The sequence below is a fragment of the Cnephaeus nilssonii genome (assembly GCF_951640355.1).
Source record: "Cnephaeus nilssonii genome assembly, chromosome: 14".
In the NCBI taxonomy this organism is placed as follows: domain Eukaryota; kingdom Metazoa; phylum Chordata; class Mammalia; order Chiroptera; family Vespertilionidae; genus Cnephaeus; species Cnephaeus nilssonii.
The window spans coordinates 3,536,938-3,561,050 of NC_137085.1; the positions used below are offsets into that span (position 1 = coordinate 3,536,938).

A 24,113-nucleotide genomic window follows, 5' to 3' on the forward strand; every position below is an offset into this window, starting at 1 on the left:
TGGGCCAGGGACCTGCTGGCTGCACGAGTGAGTGTGTATGTGTGTGTGTGTGTGTGTGAACACATGTACATGTGTACATATTAGGGCTGTCAGATAAAACCCAGGACACACATACATTTGCATTTCAGATAAATGAATAGCTTTTCAGTGTAAGTATGTCGCCAATATTGCGTCCTGCATGTTTACCTGCTAACTCTGGCAGGCCCGATGCATGGAAAGGTGCGTGCAGGTGTGTGCGCGTGCACGCTGTGTAAGAGTACACATACGTATGTGTGCATGAACGTGTGCACATATACACCTGGGAGGTGTGTGCACCAGATGCAGGTGGTGGTTTTAGGGTGGGTGTGAGCCCCGTTTTTGGTCCCATTTTATCTGTAGGGGTATGTATAACGGTGCCGGTGTGGATATGAACAGGCGTGCATCTACGTGTGTTTGTACCGAGCACATGAAGTATTCCATGCAGAGTGTCTGTGTGTGCACATGCTACGGAGTCTGAGAGCGGGAGGAAGCCCGGCTCCCTGTGGGGAGGCCGAGGCTGGCCCTGATGAGGCTGGGTGTGCGCATGTATGTGCACCAGCTCCACCTCGTGCCAGGCACCCCAGCCACACTCATCGTGTCCATGACAGCCCTCCATCAGGAGGCCCCGCTCACACCGGGAAAGGCAGGCGGAGCGAGGCCAGGGCACCCGCCTTGCCCTGTGTGCAGAGCCGCATGCGCTCCCACGTGGTCACAGAAAAGCTGGCCAAAGCGCAGGCCAGATGTTGTTCCCCCCCCCCCCCCCCCGCCGTCCCCCTCCCCCCCCCCCCCCCCCCCGAGCCAGATGGCGCGGATCCCGGAGTCCCTGCAGGTTTTAGCTGCTGCTGTCCCTTCTCCTGCCCCTTCCGGACTTTTCCCGGAGGGAGCGGGCTGGGGCTGGAGGACTGTGTCCCGGACCCACTGCCTGGGCTGGGAAGAGGCTTCCCTGGCCAGGGGTCAGGCCCCGGGAGGGGTCAGCGCAGACACCAGCGCCCGGGGCTCCTTGCACAGCGCTCTCCCCACACTGCCCAGAAGCCACTTGGCCGGGCGTGGCCTCGCTCACCCGTGTGTCCCAGTCGCCCCGAGCCTTGCTCTTCCTGCCGTGGCAGGCGACAGCCAGCCGGCCCGGGCCCCCCACGGGGTGCGCTCCCAGGGCCACAGAGCCGAGGGCGCAGCCTGGTGGCTTCCACGCAGGAGCTCGCTCCCTCCGGCCTGGAGGCTGGGTGTCCTCGGCGTGGGCGGCCGCCTGCTCCCGGTCCTCACTGCCTCCCTCTGAGCCGGCGCCCGGCTTTCTCCTCTGGGGACACCTGTCCCATTGGCTCAGGGCCCACCCCATGACCTCATTTTCACCAATCACCCCTTGAAAGGCCCCAGTTGCAAATACAGACCAATTCTGAGGTCCGGGGGTTAGGGCTGCCGCATATGAATTTGGGGAGGGAGACCCAACTTACCCCTAACACCCATGATGGGCTGGGCGAGGGCTTCTCCCACTCGGCTACTATCACCAGAACCCCGACTTCCCGCTCTTTATGTTGACAAATGAGAACTTTCCTGGAGGCCAAGTGGAGACACGCTGTGGAGACCCAGGTGGGGCCCTTCCCCCCACTTGGAGAACCGCTTTGGACGGGGGGGGGCCGTTCTCGGCCCCTGCTGCTCTGCCCCCTCCTTATCCCTGGAACCTGCAGTTCAGGGAAGGCTCCCCGGTTCCTGGGGTGCTTGGTGTGGTCCCGACACCCTCTCTGGGCCTGTGTCCCCATTGGTGACGAGAGGCTGCTGGGCGGGAGGATTCCAGAGCCCCAGGCTGGATGCTTGGCGTTGGTTCTGGGGGGCGGGGCGGGGGGCATGGAGGTTGTGGCCACAGTGGCGGGCGGGGTGGTTGTGCCAGGCACCGGAGCTAGTGTCTGATCATCAGGAACACATCGCCACAAACCCAGTGGCTCCAAACAGCACCAATGTGTGGTCTTACCTGCCGTCTGGGGTGGGGTGAGGCCGGGGTGCAGGGCTCTGGCTCCTTCCGAGGCTGGGGTCGGGGGGATCAGGCTGCGGCCTTTCCCTGCGTCTGGAGGCGCCGGCATCTCTTGGTCCGTGGTTCTTCCTCCACCGTCAGAGCCAGCAGAGTCTCGCCTCGCGGCGCTGCCCCTCCGCCGTGCAGGACGGTGATCATCGGGCCCACCTGGCCGCCCGCCCGGCTCCGATGTGAGGTCAGCTGATCAGCAGCCTCCCCTCCACCGGCTGCCTTCACTCCCGGTGCCGGCTAAGGACTCGCAGCCGCAGGATCCAGGGATAAGGAGGCGGGCGTCTTTGAGGGCCAGTTTTCCGTCTACCACAGCCGCCCGTTCGGCACCGGTTCCTCCCCGTCCGTGGGGAGGGGGACGGTCACTGTCCCCTTGATTCACCTGCAGCTGGCGAGGTTTATCACCCCCCCCCCCCCCCGGCGGGCGGAGCAGGGTTTCCAGGCTACAGCTGCCCAGCTAGGAGGCCTGACTCACAGCCCCACCGACACCACCTGGCTCCTGCCCGCCTCCCTCCCATCGCAGACTTCCGGCCCTGACGGGTTTGGGCACTTGGCCGGGGCTGTGCTAGGGATACACCTTGACCTGGAGGCAGGGTGGCTCAGACCATGCGTGAGACCCGAGGGTCCAGGGAGGACTCAGCCTCAGTCCTTTCTGCCTCCTCCCTCCTCCCTCCCTGGGGCTGGGACAGACCCTGGAGGAGGTGGGACCAGAGGGGCCCAGGAAACAGCAGCAGCTGGGAAAGAACCCCCATCTCAGTCCCCGCTCCCCACTGACCCCTGCCCATCCGAGCTCCAGAGCATCCTGCCCGGTCCAGGAGTGCCCGGGGGAGGCGGGTGGTCTTTTGGGGGGGGGGGGTGGCACAAACATCTCTTTCTTCCTTTCACAGTCCTTCCGTGTGCCAGGCCCCCTGCTGGGGATGGGGGCCCCACAGGGCAGCTGTCCCGGCCCGAACCGGAGGCCCGTCCTCGTGGAGGACAGATTCCCAAGGGCCTCGCCCCTTCCGCTCCACGTGCCGCTCCTAACCGCGATGCCAGCGTCTGTGGGAACGAGCAGAATGAATGAAAGATCTGGAACGAGCCAGCGTTCAAGAGGGAAGTCGGGGCATTTCCTCGTGGAGGTGTGCACTCCTTCAGGGCGAAGACAAGGTGGACACGCTGGGCCGGCACCTGGAGGCTCAAGAGAGAAGCCGGGGGACGTGGGAGGGTGGGCCTGGTGGGGGGCCTGGGGCACTGTGACCTGCAAGGATGTGGGGTCCCTGTAGCAGGAGGGGAGGTCATCAGGCCTGAGGGCTGGGCCTGGGGGGCTCCTTGCTGGGGAAACCCGACCACCTTCATCAGCATCAGCGGCCCCCGGGATGCGAGGGCACTGCCTGGCCCCCGTGCGGAAGCTGCTTTCTTCCCCGGACGGATCCTGCGTGTTCGGGGTAAAAATGTGCCCCCCAAAAATTTATGAAGTCTTAGCTCCCAGAACCTATGAATGTGACCTTCTTTGAAAATAGGGTCCGGGCAGGTGTGATTAAGACGTAAGTTAGGAAGCGGTCAGGCGAAGTGGGGGCCCATCCAACACGCCTGCTGTGCTTTGGGGGGCGACAGACGCAGCCCAGGGAGAGCCCGGTGACACGGAGCCCCGGTCGCCGTGGTGCGGCCGCAGCCAAGGGCGCCCCGGGTTTGGGGGACATCTGTAACACCGTCAACATAAAAGGTACCTGTTAGAAAAGAAAAGGCAACGCCAAGGTTGCCAGCGCCACCAGGAGCTGGACGGCAAGACGAACCCTCCCAGGGCCTCAGGCGCCGCGGCCCTGCCCACCCCCGATTCTGGATGCAAACCTCTACATTCTAGAACTTCGGGAAGACCTTCCTGCTGCTTCAAGCTACTGGCTGTGGCCGCCTGGGAAACCAACCCACTGTGTGCCCACACTGTGCCCGCTCCTCCCGCCTCTCCCGCCTGGGAAACCAACCCACTGTGTGTCCACACTGTGCCCGCTCCTCCCGCCTCTCCCGCCTGGGAAACCAACCCACTGTGTGCCTGCTCCTCCCGCCTCTCCCGCCTGGGAAACCAGCCTACTGTGTGCCCGCTCCTCCCGCCTCTCCCGCCTGGGAAACCAACCCACTGTGTGTCCACACTGTGCCCGCTCCTCCCGCCTCTCCCGCCTGGGAAACCAACCCACTGTGTGCCCACACTGTGCCCGCTCCTCCCGCCTCTCCCGCCTGGGAAACCAACCCACTGTGTGCCTGCTCCTCCCGCCTCTCCCGCCTGGGAAACCAGCCTACTGTGTGCCCGCTCCTCCCACCTCTCCCGCCTGGGAAACCAACCCACTGTGTGTCCACACTGTGCCCGCTCCTCCCGCCTCTCCCGCCTGGGAAACCAACCCACTGTGTGTCCACACTGTGCCCGCTCCTCCCGCCTCTCCCGCCTGGGAAACCAACCCACTGTGTGCCCACACTGTGCCCGCTCCTCCCGCCTCTCCCGCCTGGGAAACCAACCCACTGTGTGCCCGCTCCTCCCGCCTCTCCCGCCTGGGAAACCAACCCACTGTGTGCCCGCTCCTCCCGCCTCTCCCGCCTGGGAAACCAACCCACTGTGTGCCCACACTGTGCCCACTCCTCCCCGCCCCTCCCATAGTCCACCGCGCAGGCTCCTCCCCGCCCCTCCCATAGTCCACCGCGCAGAGGTGGAGCCCAGGCTGGTTGTCCCTCTCCCTGAGGCCCGTGTTCGGGGCACCCTCCTGCTCTGGCCAGTCTCACCGTGATGCTGGTGGGGACCTCCCCATGGGCCATGACCCTCCCTGGCTCCTCAGGGAGAGGGACAAGCAGCTGGGAAAGCCCAGGAGCCCACTTTCCCTGATCAGCTGACACCATGGCCCACCTGGAAAGGAAGAAATCAGTTCCCCATGTTAACAGAAACTCCCCTCCCCCCTGTTAACAGAGACTCCCCTCCCCCATGTTAACAGAGACCCCTCCCCCTGTTAACAGAGACCCCCTCCCCCATGTTAACAGAGACCCCCTCCCCCCTGTTAACAGAGACTCCCCCCCATGTAAACAGACTCCCCTCCCCCCTGTTAACAGAGACCCCCTCCCCCCTGTTAACAGAGACCCCCTCCCCCCTGTTAACAGAGACTCCCCTCCCCCATGTTAACAGAGACCCCCCTCCCCCAAGTTAACAGAGACCCCCTCCCCCCTGTTAACAGAGACTCCCCCCCATGTTAACAGACTCCCCTCCCCCCTGTTAACAGAGACCCCCTCCCCCCTGTTAACAGAGACTCCCCTCCCCCATGTTAACAGAGACCCCTCCCCCTGTTAACAGAGACCCCCTCCCCCATGTTAACAGAGACCCCCTCCCCCCTGTTAACAGAGACTCCCCCCCATGTAAACAGACTCCCCTCCCCCCTGTTAACAGAGACCCCCTCCCCCCTGTTAACAGAGACCCCCTCCCCCCTGTTAACAGAGACTCCCCTCCCCCATGTTAACAGAGACCCCCCTCCCCCAAGTTAACAGAGACCCCCTCCCCCCTGTTAACAGAGACTCCCCCCCATGTTAACAGACTCCCCTCCCCCCTGTTAACAGAGACCCCCTCCCCCCTGTTAACAGAGACCCCCTCCCCCCTGTTAACAGAGACCCCCTCCCCCCTGTTAACAGAGACCCCCCTCCCCCAAGTTAACAGAGACCCCCTCCCCCCTGTTAACAGAGACTCCCCTCCCCCATGTTAACAGAGACCCCTCCCCCATGTTAACAGAGACCCCTCCCCCTGTTAACAGAGACCCCCTACCCATGTTAACAGAGACCCCTCCCCATGTTAACAGAGACTCCCCTCCCCCATGTTAACAGAAACTCCCCTCCCCCTGTTAACAGAGACCCCCTCCCCCTGTTAACAGAGACCCCTCCCCCCTGTTAACAGAGACTCCCCTCCCCCTGTTAACAGAGACTCCCCTCCCCCATGTTAACAGAGACCCCCTCCCCCTGTTAACAGAGACCCCCTCCCCCATGTTACCAGAGACCCCCTCCCCCCTGTTAACAGAGACCCCCTCCCCCATGTTAACAGAGACCCCTCCCCCATGTTAACAGAGACCCCCTCCCCCATGTTAACAGAGACCCCTCCCCCTGTTAACAGAGACCCCTCCCCCATGTTAACAGAGACCCCTCCCCCATGTTAACAGAGACCCCCTCCCCCATGTTAACAGAGACCCCCTCCCCCATGTTAACAGAGACCCCCTCCCCCTGTTAACAGAGACCCCCTCCCCCATGTTAACAGAGACCCCCTCCCCCATGTTAACAGAGACCCCCTCCCCCATGTTAACAGAGACCCCTCCCCCTGTTAACAGAGATCCCTCCCCCATGTTAACAGAGACCCCTCCCCCTGTTAACAGAGACCCCTCCCCCATGTTAACAGAGACCCCCTCCCCCTGTTAACAGAGACCCCCTCCCCCATGTTAACAGAGACCCCCTCCCCCATGTTAACAGAGACCCCTCCCCCATGTTAACAGAGACCCCCTCCCCCATGTTAACAGAGACCCCTCCCCCTGTTAACAGAGACCCCTCCCCCATGTTAACAGAGACCCCTCCCCCATGTTAACAGAGACCCCCTCCCCCTGTTAACAGAGACCCCTCCCCCTGTTAACAGAGACCCCTCCCCCCTGTTAACAGAGACTCCCCTCCCCATGTTAACAGAGACCCCCTCCCCATGTTAACAGAGACCCCCTCCCCCATGTTAACAGAGACCCCTCCCCCATGTTAACAGAGACCCCTCCCCCATGTTAACAGAAACTCCCCTCCCCCTGTTAACAGAGACTCCCCTCCCCCTGTTAACAGAGACCCCCTCCCCCATGTTAACAGAGACCCCCTCCCCCTGTTAACAGAGACCCCCTCCCCCATGTTAACAGAGACCCCTCCCCCCTGTTAACAGAGACCCCGCCCCCATGTTAACAGAGACCCCCTCCCCCATGTTAACAGAGACCCCCTCCCCCTGTTAACAGAGACCCCCTCCCCCATGTTAACAGAGACCCCCTCCCCCTGTTAACAGAGACCCCCTCCCCCATGTTAACAGAGACCCCTCCCCCTGTTAACAGAGACCCCTCCCCCCTGTTAACAGAGACTCCCCCCATGTTAACAGACTCCCCTCCCCCCTGTTAACAGAGACCCCCTCCCCCCTGTTAACAGAGACCCCTCCCCCATGTTAACAGAGACCCCTCCCCCTGTTAACAGAGACCCCCTACCCATGTTAACAGAGACCCCTCCCCATGTTAACAGAGACTCCCCTCCCCCATGTTAACAGAAACTCCCCTCCCCCTGTTAACAGAGACCCCCTCCCCCTGTTAACAGAGACCCCTCCCCCCTGTTAACAGAGACTCCCCTCCCCCTGTTAACAGAGACTCCCCTCCCCCATGTTAACAGAGACCCCCTCCCCCTGTTAACAGAGACCCCCTCCCCCATGTTACCAGAGACCCCCTCCCCCCTGTTAACAGAGACCCCCTCCCCCATGTTAACAGAGACCCCTCCCCCATGTTAACAGAGACCCCCTCCCCCATGTTAACAGAGACCCCTCCCCCTGTTAACAGAGACCCCTCCCCCATGTTAACAGAGACCCCTCCCCCATGTTAACAGAGACCCCCTCCCCCATGTTAACAGAGACCCCCTCCCCCATGTTAACAGAGACCCCCTCCCCCTGTTAACAGAGACCCCCTCCCCCATGTTAACAGAGACCCCCTCCCCCATGTTAACAGAGACCCCCTCCCCCATGTTAACAGAGACCCCTCCCCCTGTTAACAGAGACCCCTCCCCCATGTTAACAGAGATCCCTCCCCCATGTTAACAGAGACCCCTCCCCCTGTTAACAGAGACCCCTCCCCCATGTTAACAGAGACCCCCTCCCCCTGTTAACAGAGACCCCCTCCCCCATGTTAACAGAGACCCCCTCCCCCATGTTAACAGAGACCCCTCCCCCTGTTAACAGAGACCCCTCCCCCATGTTAACAGAGACCCCCTCCCCCATGTTAACAGAGACCCCTCCCCCTGTTAACAGAGACCCCTCCCCCATGTTAACAGAGACCCCCTCCCCCTGTTAACAGAGACCCCCTCCCCCATGTTAACAGAGACCCCTCCCCCATGTTAACAGAGACCCCTCCCCCATGTTAACAGAAACTCCCCTCCCCCATGTTAACAGAGACTCCCCTCCCCCATGTTAACAGAGACCCCCTCCCCCATGTTAACAGAGACCCCTCCCCCTGTTAACAGAGACCCCTCCCCCTGTTAACAGAGACCCCCTCCCCCCTGTTAACAGAGACTCCCCTCCCCCATGTTAACAGAGACCCCCTCCCCCCTGTTAACAGAGACTCCCCTCCCCCATGTTAACAGAGACCCCCTCCCCCATGTTAACAGAGACCCCTCCCCCTGTTAACAGAGACCCCTCCCCCCTGTTAACAGAGACTCCCCTCCCCATGTTAACAGAGACCCCCTCCCCATGTTAACAGAGACCCCCTCCCCCATGTTAACAGAGACCCCTCCCCCATGTTAACAGAGACCCCTCCCCCATGTTAACAGAATCTCCCCTCCCCCTGTTAACAGAGACTCCCCTCCCCCTGTTAACAGAGACCCCCTCCCCCATGTTAACAGAGACCCCCTCCCCCTGTTAACAGAGACCCCCTCCCCCATGTTAACAGAGACCCCTCCCCCCTGTTAACAGAGACCCCGCCCCCATGTTAACAGAGACCCCCTCCCCCATGTTAACAGAGACCCCCTCCCCCTGTTAACAGAGACCCCCTCCCCCATGTTAACAGAGACCCCCTCCCCCTGTTAACAGAGACCCCCTCCCCCATGTTAACAGAGACCCCCTCCCCCATGTTAACAGAGACCCCTCCCCCATGTTAACAGAGACCCCCTCCCCCATGTTAACAGAGACCCCTCCCCCTGTTAACAGAGACCCCTCCCCCCTGTTAACAGAGACTCCCCTCCCCATGTTAACAGAGACCCCCTCCCCATGTTAACAGAGACCCCCTCCCCCATGTTAACAGAGACCCCTCCCCCATGTTAACAGAGACCCCTCCCCCATGTTAGGAGACCCCCTCCCCCATGTTAACAGAGACCCCCCTCCCCCCTGTTAACAGAGACCCCCTCCCCCATGTTAACAGAGACCCCTCCCCCTGTTAACAGAGACCCCTCCCCCCTGTTAACAGAGACCCCCTCCCCCCTGTTAACAGAGACTCCCCTCCCCCATGTTAACAGAGACCCCCTCCCCCCTGTTAACAGAGACTCCCCTCCCCCATGTTAACAGAGACCCCCTTCCCCATGTTAACAGAGACCCCTCCCCCTGTTAACAGAGACCCCTCCCCCCTGTTAACAGAGACTCCCCTCCCCATGTTAACAGAGACCCCCTCCCCATGTTAACAGAGACCCCCTCCTCCATGTTAACAGAGACCCCTCCCCCATGTTAACAGAGACTCCCTCCCCCATGTTAACAGAGACCCCCTCCCCCATGTTAACAGAGACCCCCTCCTCCATGTTAACAGAGACCCCTCCCCCCTGTTAACAGAGACCCCCTCCCCCCTGTTAACAGAGACCCCTCCCCCCTGTTAACAGAGACCCCTCCCCCCTGTTAACAGAGACCCCCTCCCCCCTGTTAACAGAGACTCCCCTCCCCCATGTTAACAGAGACCCCCTCCCCCCTGTTAACAGAGACTCCCCTCCCCCATGTTAACAGAGACCCCCTTCCCCATGTTAACAGAGACCCCTCCCCCTGTTAACAGAGACCCCTCCCCCCTGTTAACAGAGACTCCCCTCCCCATGTTAACAGAGACCCCCTCCCCATGTTAACAGAGACCCCCTCCCCCATGTTAACAGAGACCCCTCCCCCATGTTAACAGAGACCCCTCCCCCATGTTAAGAGACCCCCTCCCCCATGTTAACAGAGACCCCCCTCCCCCCTGTTAACAGAGACCCCCTCCCCATGTTAACAGAGACCCCCTCCCCCATGTTAACAGAGACCCCTCCCCCATGTTAACAGAGACCCCCCATGTTAACAGAGACCCCCTCCCCCATGTTAACAGAGACCCCCTCCCCCATGTTAACAGAGACCCCTCCCCCTGTTAACAGAGACCCCTCCCCCTGTTAACAGAGACTCCCCTCCCCATGTTAACAGAGACCCCCTCCCCATGTTAACAGAGACCCCCTCCCCCATGTTAACAGAGACCCCTCCCCCATGTTAACAGAGACCCCTCCCCCATGTTAAGAGACCCCCTCCCCCATGTTAACAGAGACCCCCCTCCCCCCTGTTAACAGAGACCCCCTCCCCCTGTTAACAGAGACCCCTCCCCCCTGTTAACAGAGACCCCCTCCCCCCTGTTAACAGAGACTCCCCTCCCCCATGTTAACAGAGACTCCCTCCCCCATGTTAACAGAGACCCCCTCCCCCCTGTTAACAGAGACTCCCTCCTCCATGTTAACAGAGACCCCTCCCCCCTGTTAACAGAGACCCCCTCCCCCCTGTTAACAGAGACTCCCCTCCCCCATGTTAACAGAGACTCCCTCCCCCATGTTAACAGAGACCCCCTCCACCATGTTAACAGAGACCCCCTCCTCCATGTTAACAGAGACCCCTCCCCCATGTTAACAGAGACTCCCTCCCCCATGTTAACAGAGACCCCCTCCCCCATGTTAACAGAGACCCCCTCCTCCATGTTAACAGAGACCCCTCCCCCCTGTTAACAGAGACCCCCTCCCCCCTGTTAACAGAGACCCCTCCCCCCTGTTAACAGAGACCCCTCCCCCCTGTTAACAGAGACCCCCTCCCCCCTGTTAACAGAGACCCCTCCCCCCTGTTAACAGAGACCCCTCCCCCCTGTTAACAGAGACCCCCTCCCCCCTGTTAACAGAGACCCCCTCCCCCATGTTAACAGAGACCCCCTCCCCCATGTTAACAGAGACCCCCTCCCCCATGTTAACAGAGACCCCCTCCCCCTGTTAACAGAGACCCCCTCCCCCATGTTAACAGAGACTCCCCTCCCCCCTGTTAACAGAGACCCCCTCCCCCCTGTTAACAGAGACCCCTCCCCCATGTTAACAGAGACCCCCTCCCCCATGTTAACAGAGACCCCCTCCCCCCTGTTAACAGAGACCCCTCCCCCATGTTAACAGAGACCCCCTCCCCCCTGTTAACAGAGACCCCTCCCCCATGTTAACAGAGACTCCCCTCCCCCCTGTTAACAGAGACCCCCTCCCCCCTGTTAACAGAGACCCCTCCCCCATGTTAACAGAGACTCCCCTCCCCCCTGTTAACAGAGACCCCCTCCCCCCTGTTAACAGAGACCCCTCCCCCATGTTAACAGAGACTCCCCTCCCCCCTGTTAACAGAGACCCCCTCCCCCATGTTAACAGAGACCCCCTCCCCCATGTTAACAGAGACCCCCTCCCCATGTTAACAGAGACCCCCTCCCCCATGTTAACAGAGACCCCTCCCCCATGTTAACAGAGACCCCCCATGTTAACAGAGACCCCCTCCCCCATGTTAACAGAGACCCCCTCCCCCATGTTAACAGAGACCCCTCCCCCTGTTAACAGAGACCCCTCCCCCTGTTAACAGAGACTCCCCTCCCCATGTTAACAGAGACCCCCTCCCCATGTTAACAGAGACCCCCTCCCCCATGTTAACAGAGACCCCTCCCCCATGTTAACAGAGACCCCTCCCCCATGTTAAGAGACCCCCTCCCCCATGTTAACAGAGACCCCCCTCCCCCTGTTAACAGAGACCCCCTCCCCCTGTTAACAGAGACCCCTCCCCCCTGTTAACAGAGACCCCCTCCCCCCTGTTAACAGAGACTCCCCTCCCCCATGTTAACAGAGACTCCCTCCCCCATGTTAACAGAGACCCCCTCCCCCCTGTTAACAGAGACTCCCTCCTCCATGTTAACAGAGACCCCTCCCCCCTGTTAACAGAGACCCCCTCCCCCCTGTTAACAGAGACTCCCCTCCCCCATGTTAACAGAGACTCCCTCCCCCATGTTAACAGAGACCCCCTCCCCCATGTTAACAGAGACCCCCTCCTCCATGTTAACAGAGACCCCTCCCCCATGTTAACAGAGACTCCCTCCCCCATGTTAACAGAGACCCCCTCCCCCATGTTAACAGAGACCCCCTCCTCCATGTTAACAGAGACCCCTCCCCCCTGTTAACAGAGACCCCCTCCCCCCTGTTAACAGAGACCCCTCCCCCCTGTTAACAGAGACCCCTCCCCCCTGTTAACAGAGACCCCCTCCCCCCTGTTAACAGAGACCCCCTCCTCCATGTTAACAGAGACCCCTCCCCCATGTTAACAGAGACTCCCTCCCCCATGTTAACAGAGACCCCCTCCCCCATGTTAACAGAGACCCCCTCCTCCATGTTAACAGAGACCCCTCCCCCCTGTTAACAGAGACCCCCTTCCCCCTGTTAACAGAGACCCCTCCCCCCTGTTAACAGAGACCCCTCCCCCCTGTTAACAGAGACCCCCTCCCCCCTGTTAACAGAGACCCCCTCCCCCATGTTAACAGAGACCCCCTCCCCCATGTTAACAGAGACCCCCTCCCCCATGTTAACAGAGACCCCCTCCCCCTGTTAACAGAGACCCCCTCCCCCATGTTAACAGAGACTCCCCTCCCCCCTGTTAACAGAGACCCCCTCCCCCCTGTTAACAGAGACCCCTCCCCCATGTTAACAGAGACCCCCTCCCCCATGTTAACAGAGACCCCCTCCCCCCTGTTAACAGAGACCCCTCCCCCATGTTAACAGAGACCCCCTCCCCCCTGTTAACAGAGACCCCTCCCCCATGTTAACAGAGACTCCCCTCCCCCCTGTTAACGGAGACCCCCTCCCCCCTGTTAACAGAGACCCCTCCCCCATGTTAACAGAGACTCCCCTCCCCCCTGTTAACAGAGACCCCCTCCCCCCTGTTAACAGAGACCCCTCCCCCATGTTAACAGAGACTCCCCTCCCCCCTGTTAACAGAGACCCCCTCCCCCATGTTAACAGAGACCCCCTCCCCCATGTTAACAGAGACCCCCTCCCCCCTGTTAACAGAGACCCCTCCCCCATGTTAACAGAGACCCCTCCCCCATGTTAACAGAGACGCCCCCTCCATCCCCGCCTCGCTATATTAACAGACTCTCCTGCCGGGAAACCGGAACCACACCAAGAAAAGCCACGCGGGAGAGGGTCCCTTGAATGTCATCTGTATTGTCACATGAAATGCACATACATGGCGGTTGACTTGGAAACGACCTATTAGGTCACACGGAGTCCGGCCCCTGGGGGCCAAAGTGGCACCGATGCCCACGGGCCGTGGGCGTTCCGCAGGCGTGGCACTGGCCGGCGCTGGGAGAGGCCAGCTTACACCTCAGTCCTTCCGCTCCGGGCAGCATCTCCCACAAGGAGCTCGAGGAAACGGGGTTTCTCAGGGGTCCGCAGCTCTCCCAGGAGGAAAGGGCTCTGTGGTCAAATCAGCGTGGGAAACATGGTACACAGGTTCCCAGGAAGCTTTCTGCAGGCCTTGTCAGAGCCTTTGCGACACTAACACCTTGTGACCGTCCACCCGGGGGCAGAGAATGCAGCATTTCCCACGTGGATTTGACCACAGAACCCTTTGCTTCCCAGGCTGGTGTCCGGAGGGCACCTTCGGAAGGTGCGCCCTAAGCCATCGATGACCGTGAATGGCACCCGTGTTGGGTGGTGGGTTGGGGGTATTTGCCAGGGATTGTACGGTGTGGCCTGGTGGGCAAGCCAAGAACTCAACAGTCACGATGATGAAAGGACAAGACAAGACTCGGTCCCGCTCCTGCCTTCTTGGTTCTCACCTGTCCCCTGCAGAGCAGAAGCCAAGCAGGGCTGTCCCCAGCGGGGCCCGGCCAAGGGGCAGGTGGCCAGCCTGCAGCCGGGAGCCGGGGCTGCACAGTCCCCCGGGGCCCGGCCTCGCCCCGCGGCCCGCAGGCTCACCAGGCGGAGATGAGCATCTGGCAGGTGTTGGAGGACATCCAGACCAGCTCCACCAGGCGGAACTGGAGGTAGCCGAGGATGAAGCCCGAGACGACGTCCGTGATGTGGTGCCGCCCGATCATCACGCGGGACAGCCCCACGCAGAAGGCCCAGAGCACCAGCAGGACGCGCAGGGGCACGGCCAGCACCAGGTGGCTGAGGAAGAACTTGGACACCATGGCCGCGCGGCTGGCGTGCCCGGCGGGGAAGGCGTACACGTCCATGGTGAGGTAGTCCAGGAGGCCGGGGCTCGTCTCGAACGGGCCACGCCGCTTGATGAGCTTCTGCATGCCGGCCACCGTCATGATGTCCAGGAGCAGGGCTGCGGGGAGACAGGGGCCCCGGGGCTGTCAGTGCCCTGCCGCCTGCGGGGTCCCCCCTCCCTGCCTCCTTCCTCACGCCAGCCACACGGAGCGCCAGCCACACGGAGCGCCAGCCACACGGAGCGCCAGCACGCTCCCACCTCGCGGCCTTTGCCTGCTCTGTTCCCTCCACCAACTGCCCTGCCCTGGGATGTATGTTCACTTCTTCCCGCAGACATGCCTCTCCCGACCAGCCCCAACCTCCACCCCTGCCCCCTGCCCCCTGCCCCCTGCTCTCCACTCCCTGCCCCCTGCCCCCTGCCCCCTGCCCCCTGCTCCCTGCTCGATTTTCTTTTCTTTCTTTTTTTAAAATATATTTTATTGATTTTTCACAGAGAGGAAGGGAGAGAGATAGAGTTAGAAACATCGATGAGAGAGAAACATTGATCAGCTGCCTCCTGCACACCCTCCTACTGGGGATGTGCCCGCAACCAAGGTACATGCCCTTGACCGGAATCGAACCTGGGACCCTTCAAGTCTGAAGGCCGACGCTCTATCCACTGAGCCAAACCGGCTAGGGCTCCCTGCTTGATTTTCCTTTGCAGCATCCCTCGCCGCCTGGCATGCCACCCATTGTCTCATGAGCTTCTCTCATCGCTCCCCTCCAATGTGGGCTCCCGGGACAGGACTGGGTGCGCTCCCGGCTGGAGGCGGCCGGTAACGCCTCTGCCTGAGAGAGTGGGATCGGGTCTCCTGGGCTCCGGGGAGGACCCGAGTTTGACAAACGGGACCCTGGGCTGGTGGTTTTTCTCAAAGGGCCTCACGGAATCCCCCGCCAATCCCGAGAAGTGGACATTACCAGCCCCTTCTCTTCAAATATATGTTATCGATCTCAGAGAGGAAGGGAGAGGGAGAGAGAGAGAAACATCAATGATGAGAGAATCATTGACTGGCTGCCTCCTGCACGCCCCATACTGGAAATTGAGCCCGAAATCTGGGCTGTGCCCTGACCAGAATCGAACCGTGACCTCCTGGTTCACAGGTCGGTGCTCAACCGCTGAGCCACGCTGGTCGGACCATCCCATTTCTTCAGAGTGGAGGTGAAACTCGTGGGACATACAATGAGCCACTCTCAGTGCCCAACGCAGTGGCATCTAGCAGGTTCACGGGTGCGAGCGCCGCCTCTCCAGTTCCAAAGCACTTCATCCCCCAAAGTGGAGCCCGCGTCCATTCGGCAGTCACCCCTCGTCCCCCTCCGCCCGCCCCCTGGCCCCCCAACCTGCTCTCCGTCTCTCTGGACGGTCCTACGAAGGGAGTGGGTCCCCACGTGCCTGGCACACAGGGAGGCCCGAGACGGAGGGTCATCAAACGACGCGGCCGCAGCCCGGCGCCGGGTGCTGGCCCGGGAACGGTGAGGGGCTGCCACCACCCAGAAAAAACTGCTCCCCGAGAACATTCACAGAGGATCTGAAACCACCAGAGGCAGCCCTGTTCCCACCGCCTGGCCGCCGCCGCCCACGGAGCGCAGCTTTCAGGAACGCGGCACCGCGCTCTCCACCTCGGTGACAGCCTGGACCTTCCATCGCCCCAATAACTGCGCTCCCCGTTAGTGCAGACCTTGTCTGCCTTCCTCGTGTTCTGCCCTCCCCACACACCCCCCCGCTCTTGTTTGGGATTTGAACCCCTGGTTTCCTCTGGGGCCTGCCCTTCACATTAGCCACAGGGCTGGCCAATGCCCCCCTGTGCCCCCCCCACATGTCTGACAGAGCAGGAAGCAGGGGAGGGAGGGGCTGCCTGGCCACGCATGTCCATGGCGACTTGTTCCCAGGAGCCCAGGCCTCCCAGGCATGGAGCCTTTGGGAGGTCACAGTTCCAGCAGGAGAGAGGGACCGGCAGGGCACCTGGGCTGGAGGGAGGGGGCTGCACCCGACCCCGGTCCTCTGGGCCTGATGGAGCCGTGGAGGCCAAGGCCGGGCCGAGGGGCGCCAGCCGCCCTCTCCAGCGAGGCCCTTCCCTGCCCTGAGCGACAGCTCTCCCCCCAGGCCTCGGTCCCGTTGCCAGTGGCCCTGGGGGACCACTGGGCAGCCCGGCTGTCAGCTGGCCCAGCCCCTCCTGTGCCTGGTTCATTCATTCACTTGACCTCCAGTTTGGGGCACTGAGGTTCTTGGGGGTGTCAGGTGTGGGCCCGGCCTGGGCTGGAGAACAGCTGGCAGGGTGCCTTGTGCTGAGAAGAGACGGGGAGCGCGCAGCAGTTATATGGAGCCCCTTCCCAGGTGGCGCACACCCGTGGTGTGCCCCTCCCACGCTGCCTGGGGCGGAGGGTTGTTGGAGGGAGAGGCGCTCAGCCTGTAGGCCGGCTCTCCAGCAGAACCCATGGCTTCCCAGCACCCCCCCCTGCCCCCTCCCCCCCAGGGCCCTCTCCCTCCTCCAGCCCGGCAGCCCGGCAGCCAGGCACTGTGACCGTGATTCTGACACTGTCAGCGCATAACCCGGGGCCCAGAAATAGAAGCAAATGGTGCCATCACTCAAGGCTCCGTGAGTGCCGCTCACATGGCCCCGTCGGTCCCCTGGCCTACATTCCCTCCTGGATTCTGGGGGAGCCCGTGGCCCCGTAGGAAAGGTCTGCCTGGAGGAAGCTCAGGGGCCAGGGTCAGGAACGTGGCTGCTACCCCCTGCCTCCGTCACGCTGTGTGACCCGGGCCGGTCACTCAACCTCTCTGGGCCTCCGCTCACTGCAGTCAACGAGGGCGGAGCTCCTGCACCGGGGCTCCAGAATCAGAGCCCGCGTCAAGGTCGGCTGCTTGCTGATGGCATGACCTTGGCAGGGCCATCCCTGGGCGCCTCCCTCCCTCATTGATAACATGAGGATCATCCCAGAGGCGACTCTGAGGGCTCAGGCGGCGGCTCCGTAAATGGCACCTGGGAGCAGGGCTTGGCCCCACAATCCCCTCTCAGCTCCTCTCACTGAGCAGGGGTGGGGGTGGGGTATGGGAGGGGCTGAGATGCCTGAACCTCCAGGAAGGAATTCTGACACCTGACACCTGTCCCTGGGGAGGGAGCAAAGATGAGGTTCCTTGCTGGTGAGGGGGCAGGTTTGGGGGGCAGGTTTGGGGGCGGGCAGGTTTGGGGGCTGGCTGGGGCTGGGAGGAGGGGTCCCGCCTCTTCTGGCCTGAGGACTGACCCTGCCTCTACCCCCTCCCCCGCTGGCTGCTGGAGGGGTGGGGACCAGCCGGTGGTGCTGTGGGGCAGGGTGAGCTCCCTCGGCTCTGGGCAGGCGTCTGGCCCAGCTCTGAAAGAGGCCTGCCGCATCTGCAGGAATGTCCTCGGGAGATAAGGAGGGCCGTGCACCTGCTCAGGGTCCAGGATGGCCACCCAGTGCCCTTGAGTGGCGGCCGATGGGACACTGAGGCCAAGTCTAGACAACGGCGCACTGGGGGCGGGGGGGGGGGGGGCAATGGGGAGGACGCAGCGTGTGGATATTTATAGCCGCGGGGGAGAGCTGGGGGTTGGTCAGCGGGAGAGGCCAATTACCAAGCAGGACTTACAGTAGGGGCTATTTTTGCAAAAAGAAGATGCAAATGTGCTTATCTGCAGAGAGAGACTCGGAAGGCAGGCTCCGCACTAAATGTTCGCAGCGCCTCAGGCTGGGAGGGAGCCGGCGATTTGTATTGTCTTTCTGTCACTCCGCATTGCAAGTGTTTTCTCACCAGACTACACGGGACTTGTACACATTTTAAAAGTTATTTCACAAAACACAAACATGGCAAGGCTCCGCTTATAAGAGGCGCCTGGAAGAAGGGAATTCGTAGCAACGTCCCTGGAAGTAGGTCAGGGGTTACCCGGGCTGGGGGAGGGGCGGGAGTGGGTGTTCCGTGGGCAGAGTGTCAGTTGGGGAGATGAGGAAGGTCTGGGGGTGATGGTGGTGAACGCACTGAGCTGACCTGGTGTCCAGGCAGCAGATTTGAGGTTCTCTTACACCTGGCCCCCCCCCCCGTTCTCTTACACCCGGGCCCCCCCAGGAAGCCCAGCCCGGGAGGCCTGCGGGGGGCAGAGAGGAGGCGGGAGGAGGTCCTGAGGGTCTGTCCTGTCCCCCAGCCTGAGAGTCTGAGGAATCCCACAGCTTGGCAGGTTTTCTCACCTGAAGAAGCTGGCTCTGCCTCTGCGGACTGTCGGGGTGCAGGGGTGTCACAACCACGAGCACAGAAGGTGGGGGGCACGTTTATTCCTCCGCGGAGTGCCAGGCTGCTGGGCGTGGCTTTAGAGCAGGGACACTGCAGCCCCGGGGCCTGCCCATGGCCCCCTCCTCCCTTCACCTCCGGGTCAGCGGCAAGGGCAGCTGCTGGGGGCCCTGACCTGGGGGTGGGGGGGCGCCCACGGGCGGCCCTGAGGTGGTGAGAAGTGGACTGGGGCAGGCAGGAAGCATGCTCTACTCTGCAGCGCCCGCGGCGTCGCCTTCACCAGCGTGCTCCTGGTCACCCTCGGTCTGTGCAGCCGGTGGAGGGGCCGTCACCTAAGCTGTCCGGAAACAGGGGCAGGGGGGCGGCGGCGGGAAGGGGGACTGGGAGGGGGTGCTGGGACAGGGGCGGAGAGGGGGACTGCTGCAGGGGTGAGGAATCTGGTCTGGGTCCCGAGCCCCTCAAGCATGAAGGGACGTGGGGGCCGAGGTCATCACAGCAGGCCCGTCACGGGCTGTGGGGACGAGGCGGGCTGGCAGAGCAGGCCGGGAGCGTCTGCGGGCCGTGTGACGTGCGCACAGAGCAGAGCCCAGGGGCCCCTTAAAAGGTGCCTTTACCCCAGCACATGCTCTCTCTTCTTTTCCCTCTGGAAGGGAGCCGGCAGGGGTCTTCTCTCCAATAAAGCCTGTGTCCTGGTATCCCATGGTCTCCGGCCCCTCTGTTTCATCTTTCAAAAACCACGCCCGTTCACACCCACCGGGACGGCTGTTCTAGAAGATGGGGTGACAGGTGCCGGCCAGGGTGTGGAGACGCTGGAGCCTCGTGCAGTGCGGGCGGGGTGCACATGGGGCAGCTGCGGCGGGAACCGTGGGGCGGCCCCTCCACAAGCTAAACTTGGAGTTAGATCGGTCCCGCTTCTGGGTCTGCCCCCTGAGGAAGGCGAGGCAGGCTCTCCGAGAGACCCCGTGTCCACAGCAGCTGTGTGCACCGTGGCCAGAGGGCAGAGCAACCAGAGGCCACTGACAGAGGGTGGGTCAGCGCACATGTGGTCCAGCCACACGACGGAATGTCACGCGCCTTAGAAGGCGGGAAACACGGACACACGGGAAAGGGGGGCCCTGAGGACACTGCTGAATAAAAGAAGCCGGTCGCAAACGGACACAGAACTAGGGGATGCCACGTCCATGCGGTCCCTAGAGCAGTCACTCCCCAGAGACAGAAAGGAGACAGTGGGAGCCGGGCCTGGTTTCCTGTAGGCCCGTGAGGAGCCAGGATGGTGAACTGGGACGGGCCTGGGTCACGGGTCACCTGGCTCCCTTTGGGATCATCAAGCCAGGTGCCGCAGGGGTCAGACAAAGGAGGGAGGGAGCTCACAGGTCTAGAGCTTGCAGGGGACCCCGACTTCCTTTGGTAATGGTGGTGTGATGATGATGGTGACAATCATTGCCACGCTAGCATTCCTGTGTGCTAAGCACTTGGTGTGGAATCCTTCAGTGCAGGGTCCCAGCAGCCCATTTCACAGATGAGGACAATGAGGCTCAGAGAGGCTAAGTCACTTGCCTGAGGTTGGGCAGCATGCCCTGAGGCAGTGGTCGGCAAGCTCATTAGTCAACAGAGCCAAATATCAACAGCACAACGATTGAAATTTCTTTTGAGAGCCGAAAACCGACTTCTGCGCATGGGCCACGAAGTTTCAATCGCACTGTACGTGCGCGCCCACACGTGGTATTTTGTGGAAGAGCCACACTCAAGGGGCCAAAGAGCCACATGTGGCTCTCGAGCCGCAGTTTGCCGACCACTGCCCTGAGGGAAATACTGAAGGGGTGGTGCAGAGAACACCCCCCCCCAGCCCCACGGGGACTCTGCCCATGCCCTAAGGCGCCTCAGCCCCCCTCCTCCCCAGGGGCCGAGGGGAGCCCAGGTCCCACTGTACAGGTAGAGGCCTCCGCTCCCAGCCCAGGGTGCCCTGGTATTGGAGTGGGCGAGCAGGGCTGGGCCGGGCTCCCTCACTCCTCTGGGCCCTGCGGCACGGAACAGTGGATCGGCCATCCACTGGGCACATCCGCGGGCCACCCACTGTGCCAAGTGCTCTACCCCTGAATCCCCCACAGCCCTGAGCCCCACGGAGGTCAGGAAGCCGAGGCTCTGAGACGGGAACTCACCTGACCAAGGTCACCGAGCGAGTCAGGCTTGGGCAGGGCCTGGACCACGCTCAGTCCCACTCAGAGCCTCGCTCTGGAGTTGAGAGACCCCAAGGTGCACGCCCCCCCCCCCCCAAAAAAAAAAGACAGCAGAACCCTGCAGACTGATGGCGAGGGGACGGTGAGGGGTTTGCTGTCTGGAGGACCTGGGTTTGAGTCCCCAACCTGCCACGTACGGCTGTGTGGAGTGGGCAAGTCCCTTAACCCCTCTGAGCCTCAGGGAACTCACCTGTCAAGTGGGTGTCTTCCTATTTACCTCAAAGGCCATTGCACAGATTTTTAACTCATGAGAGATGGCACGCCCAGGGCATGGGATGGGGACATAGGAGGCTCAGTAAGCGAAGTCTAAAGAACTTGAACCAACACGACTGCCATTCTTCTCAAGAAGGGAGGGTCTGGAGTCTTGTTCTTCCAAGCCAGCACCTGTGCCCCGGCAGCTGGCTGCTGGGATGGGCCAGAAGCCACCGAACTGGAGAGATTTGCTCCAGTTCTCACCCTGGCCCCTGGCCGCCTGGCTGCATCTCCCCGTGCCTCCGTTTCCCCTCTTTAAACGGAAAATACTAATGGCTTCTCCCTCATGGGGCTGTGGGAGGCTAAGTGATGGCGTGGTTTACGGAGAAGTGGACAGACAGCCCACACTAAACACATGACGGATTCTACCACCACCATCCGGGGCGGGACCGTGCAGGCGGGTCCAGGGAGCGGGCTCGAGCACGCTCTGCACTCCCGTCCTCTGACACCAGGCACCTAGCCCCCTGCTCTGTGTGAGGCCGCGGTGGGCCCTGGGGAGGCCGCGGATAAGGAGAGCAGGGTTCTGCCCCAGAACCCCCCGTGTGGCCCTGGCCACCTTGCCCTGCACCCTCCCTCCCGAGCCCATGGCCCGGCGCCCGGAAAGAGCACAGGCCTGGACGCAGCAGACCTGGTGCAAACCCCAGCTCTGAAGCCTGAGCCAGGCTTTATCTATAGAGGCCTCAGTTTCCCAGTCTGTGAAGTGGGAATGATCCTAGTGCCAGTCACATGGGACTGTTTATTCAGGATAAATAACGAGCAATGTAAATGATTTAGTCATAAGAACGAGAAAACCTTGGTGATGCCACACCCACCGTCTCCTTCACGAAGCATCTGCCCCACGTCCCACCCACAGCGCGTCCGTCCCAGACTCAGGCCTCGGCGAGGAGATACACGTTTTCATCCTGACTTCCTCGGGACCAGTTCTCAGGGGTCTGACCCATGCCCTTTGGGAGCTGGGGCCCTCGTCAGTGTTGGTTTAACCTGGGGCCCACATGGTGGCCACGCTGGGGGGAGCGAGGGATGGACATGGCTCAACCTGGGGGGTGGAAGCAGAGGTTCCCCAGGCACGTTGGGACCTGGAGGTGCTGGGAGGGTGGCCGGCTGGAGGGGAGGGTCCGCCTTCCACATGGGTCCCCCCGGGGCACCTGCACAGAGCAGGGCTGAACAGAAAGACGTGGCGGCAAAGACGTTGTTAAAACAAACCAAAGACCAGCTCACAGGCCCCGCCCCTGGCCACTCACCCGGGGAAGCACCCTGAACCCCCTGCACCCCTAGTCCCTGTGGAGTCATCTCAGGCAGCTGGCAGGGTCCTAGGACCAGGCAGGGGGGTAGGGGGGCAGCTCACAAGTGCTGCCTGCAAGCAGCCCAGAAACTCAGGGACCCCCACCTGTGGGTGGGAGTTACAAGATGAGACGCTCCACCCAAGACCCCCACAGGACCCGACCAGCCCGACTACCTGCCTCGAGGCCGCAGCCTCCAGAGCCCACCGCCCCCCCCCCCCCCCCGATGCCTCTGGGCAGTAGTTCCCAGCAGCCCCCCCCTTGCAGGGCCCTCATCTGCGCATCCCTGGCTCTCTCTCCCCCAGGCCTGTTTCTGGGGCGCCCTTCCTGCCTAACCTCATTAGACTGCTCCTGTTCCGAGGTCCCTGCCGGTCCTGGCAGGGTGGGTGGGGCAGGCGGCCGGCGGAGGGCGGGCACACTCACCCAGAAGCAGGTTCATGAGCACCTCCTGGCCGGCCAGCGTGCTGCTCTTCACCAGGCAGAGGATGGTGCCCCCGATCCAGGGGATGCCGTGGCCCGTGATGCCAATGAGCTTGATCATGGAGCGGGCACTGGCCCAGGACGTGGCCCGGCCGGCGCACACCCCCAGCCGCTTGGACATGCAGATGTCGATGGCCAGCAGGGAGTTGAAGGCGATGCCCTTGAAGGAGGGGTTCAGCTGCATGCAGTCCTCCTCGGGCAGCTGCTGGGACTGGCGCCGCTCCCGGGCCCCATCGCCGGCGGGTGGGGGCTGCGCCGAGGGGCCCGAGGCCTTCCTACCCGAGCTGCGGGGCTCTGGGACCCCCTTGGGGGGCTGGTTCAGGGACAGGAACTCGGCCCGGTTGAGGATGTTGTTGCGGTCCCGGGCCCGGGCCCGGCTCTGGGAGCCTGGCATGGTGACGCTGGCACTGTGAGGGCCGGTGCCAGGCCTGCTGCGAGGGCCTTCTCCCCCAGGCGAGAGCTGCCCCCAGAGCGGCCACCTCCCTGCCTGCCTGCTCCACGGTTAAATATAGAGCGGAGGATTGCACATGGCTGTTTACCTCCGGCTGCCACCCGGCTCCTGGGACGTCAGTGCCAGCTGGGCAGCCAATCGAGCCCATCAAAGCCGGCGGGCGCCAATCGAGCCACCAGGGAGGCGGGGGAGTCCACAGCTGCGGCCCTGCCTCAGGCCTGGGCTATTTAAATCTCCCAATGGCTCGCTCCCCAGGCTTTGGGGGACTCTGGGAAATGTAGTCCTCCTGCTGCCCTGGCCTCAGCTGTCCAGGCCAGAGGCCCCAGGGTGGGCTCCGGGCCAAGCCCCGCCTTCACCAGCTTCCCTCTGAGCCGTCCAGGCCCCTGCGAGCCAGGCTTGCCGTCCCACTGGCCCCGGCAGCTTGGACCTGGTCCCACGGACTGGACAGCGGAGCGCAGGCCGGAGGCCTCTCCGGGCACCAGATGGAGTGAGTGACGTCAGGGAAGCAGCATCGTGGGCCTCTGGGGCCAGGCCGGCCCCGCCCCTCGGTGGCAGCAGCTCATTAAGTGGGCAGGCAGGCCTTTTTTTTTTTTTTTTTAAATCGGTCTTGAGTCTGGCTTCAGTGCGATGGAGTGGCAGGGAGGCTTGGTTTCCATGCGCGGGAGGCGTAGTTCATTGGCTGGGAATGGATCTGCCGGGGAGGCTGCCTCCATGGCCTGCGTTTTGTGGTCAGGTGATCAAGGGCTTCTCACCTGTCTCATTTCCAATTACGGGAATGTTTACAACCACCAAGTATGACTTTAACAACCAGAAACAACACGTTAAACAAATTGCATCTATGTGTATCATACACACACACACACACACACACACACATACATATATAAATATGCATTTAAAAATGTGTTATATG

General features: G+C 61.9%; 1 protein-coding gene across 3 annotated transcripts; it reads right to left on the minus strand.

Annotated features, from left to right (window-relative positions):
- Positions 1 to 13,214: 13,214 nt before the first annotated feature.
- Positions 13,215 to 23,421, minus strand: PLPP7 (phospholipid phosphatase 7 (inactive)). 3 transcript variants are annotated; one of them, XM_079790957.1, is made up of 3 exons: positions 23,289 to 23,386; positions 22,693 to 22,909; positions 13,215 to 14,342 (listed from the first exon to the last, which is right to left on the minus strand). In XM_079790957.1, the coding sequence occupies exons 1-3, from the start codon at positions 23,346 to 23,348 to the stop codon at positions 13,978 to 13,980; spliced, it is 642 nt and encodes a 213-aa protein (XP_079647083.1). In that variant the 5' UTR covers positions 23,349 to 23,386; the 3' UTR covers positions 13,215 to 13,977. The 3 variants fall into 3 exon arrangements, with proteins under 3 accessions (XP_079647083.1, XP_079647082.1, XP_079647084.1); XM_079790956.1 differs by having other exon boundaries at positions 22,693 to 23,421; XM_079790958.1 differs by lacking the exons at positions 22,693 to 22,909; positions 23,289 to 23,386 and adding an exon at positions 18,461 to 19,202.
- Between the last annotated feature and the right edge of the window lie 692 nt (positions 23,422 to 24,113).

Bases quoted from the DNA above. Each gene is read 5' to 3' on its own strand.
- PLPP7 (XM_079790956.1), bottom strand. From the start codon at position 23,143: ATGCCAGGCTCCCAGAGCCGGGCCCGGGCCCGGGACCGCAACAACATC. The intron at 14,343-22,692 runs GTGAGTGTGCCC...GTCTCCCCGCAG, and splicing joins GCTCATGAACCTGCTTCTGG to CCCTGCTCCTGGACATCATG.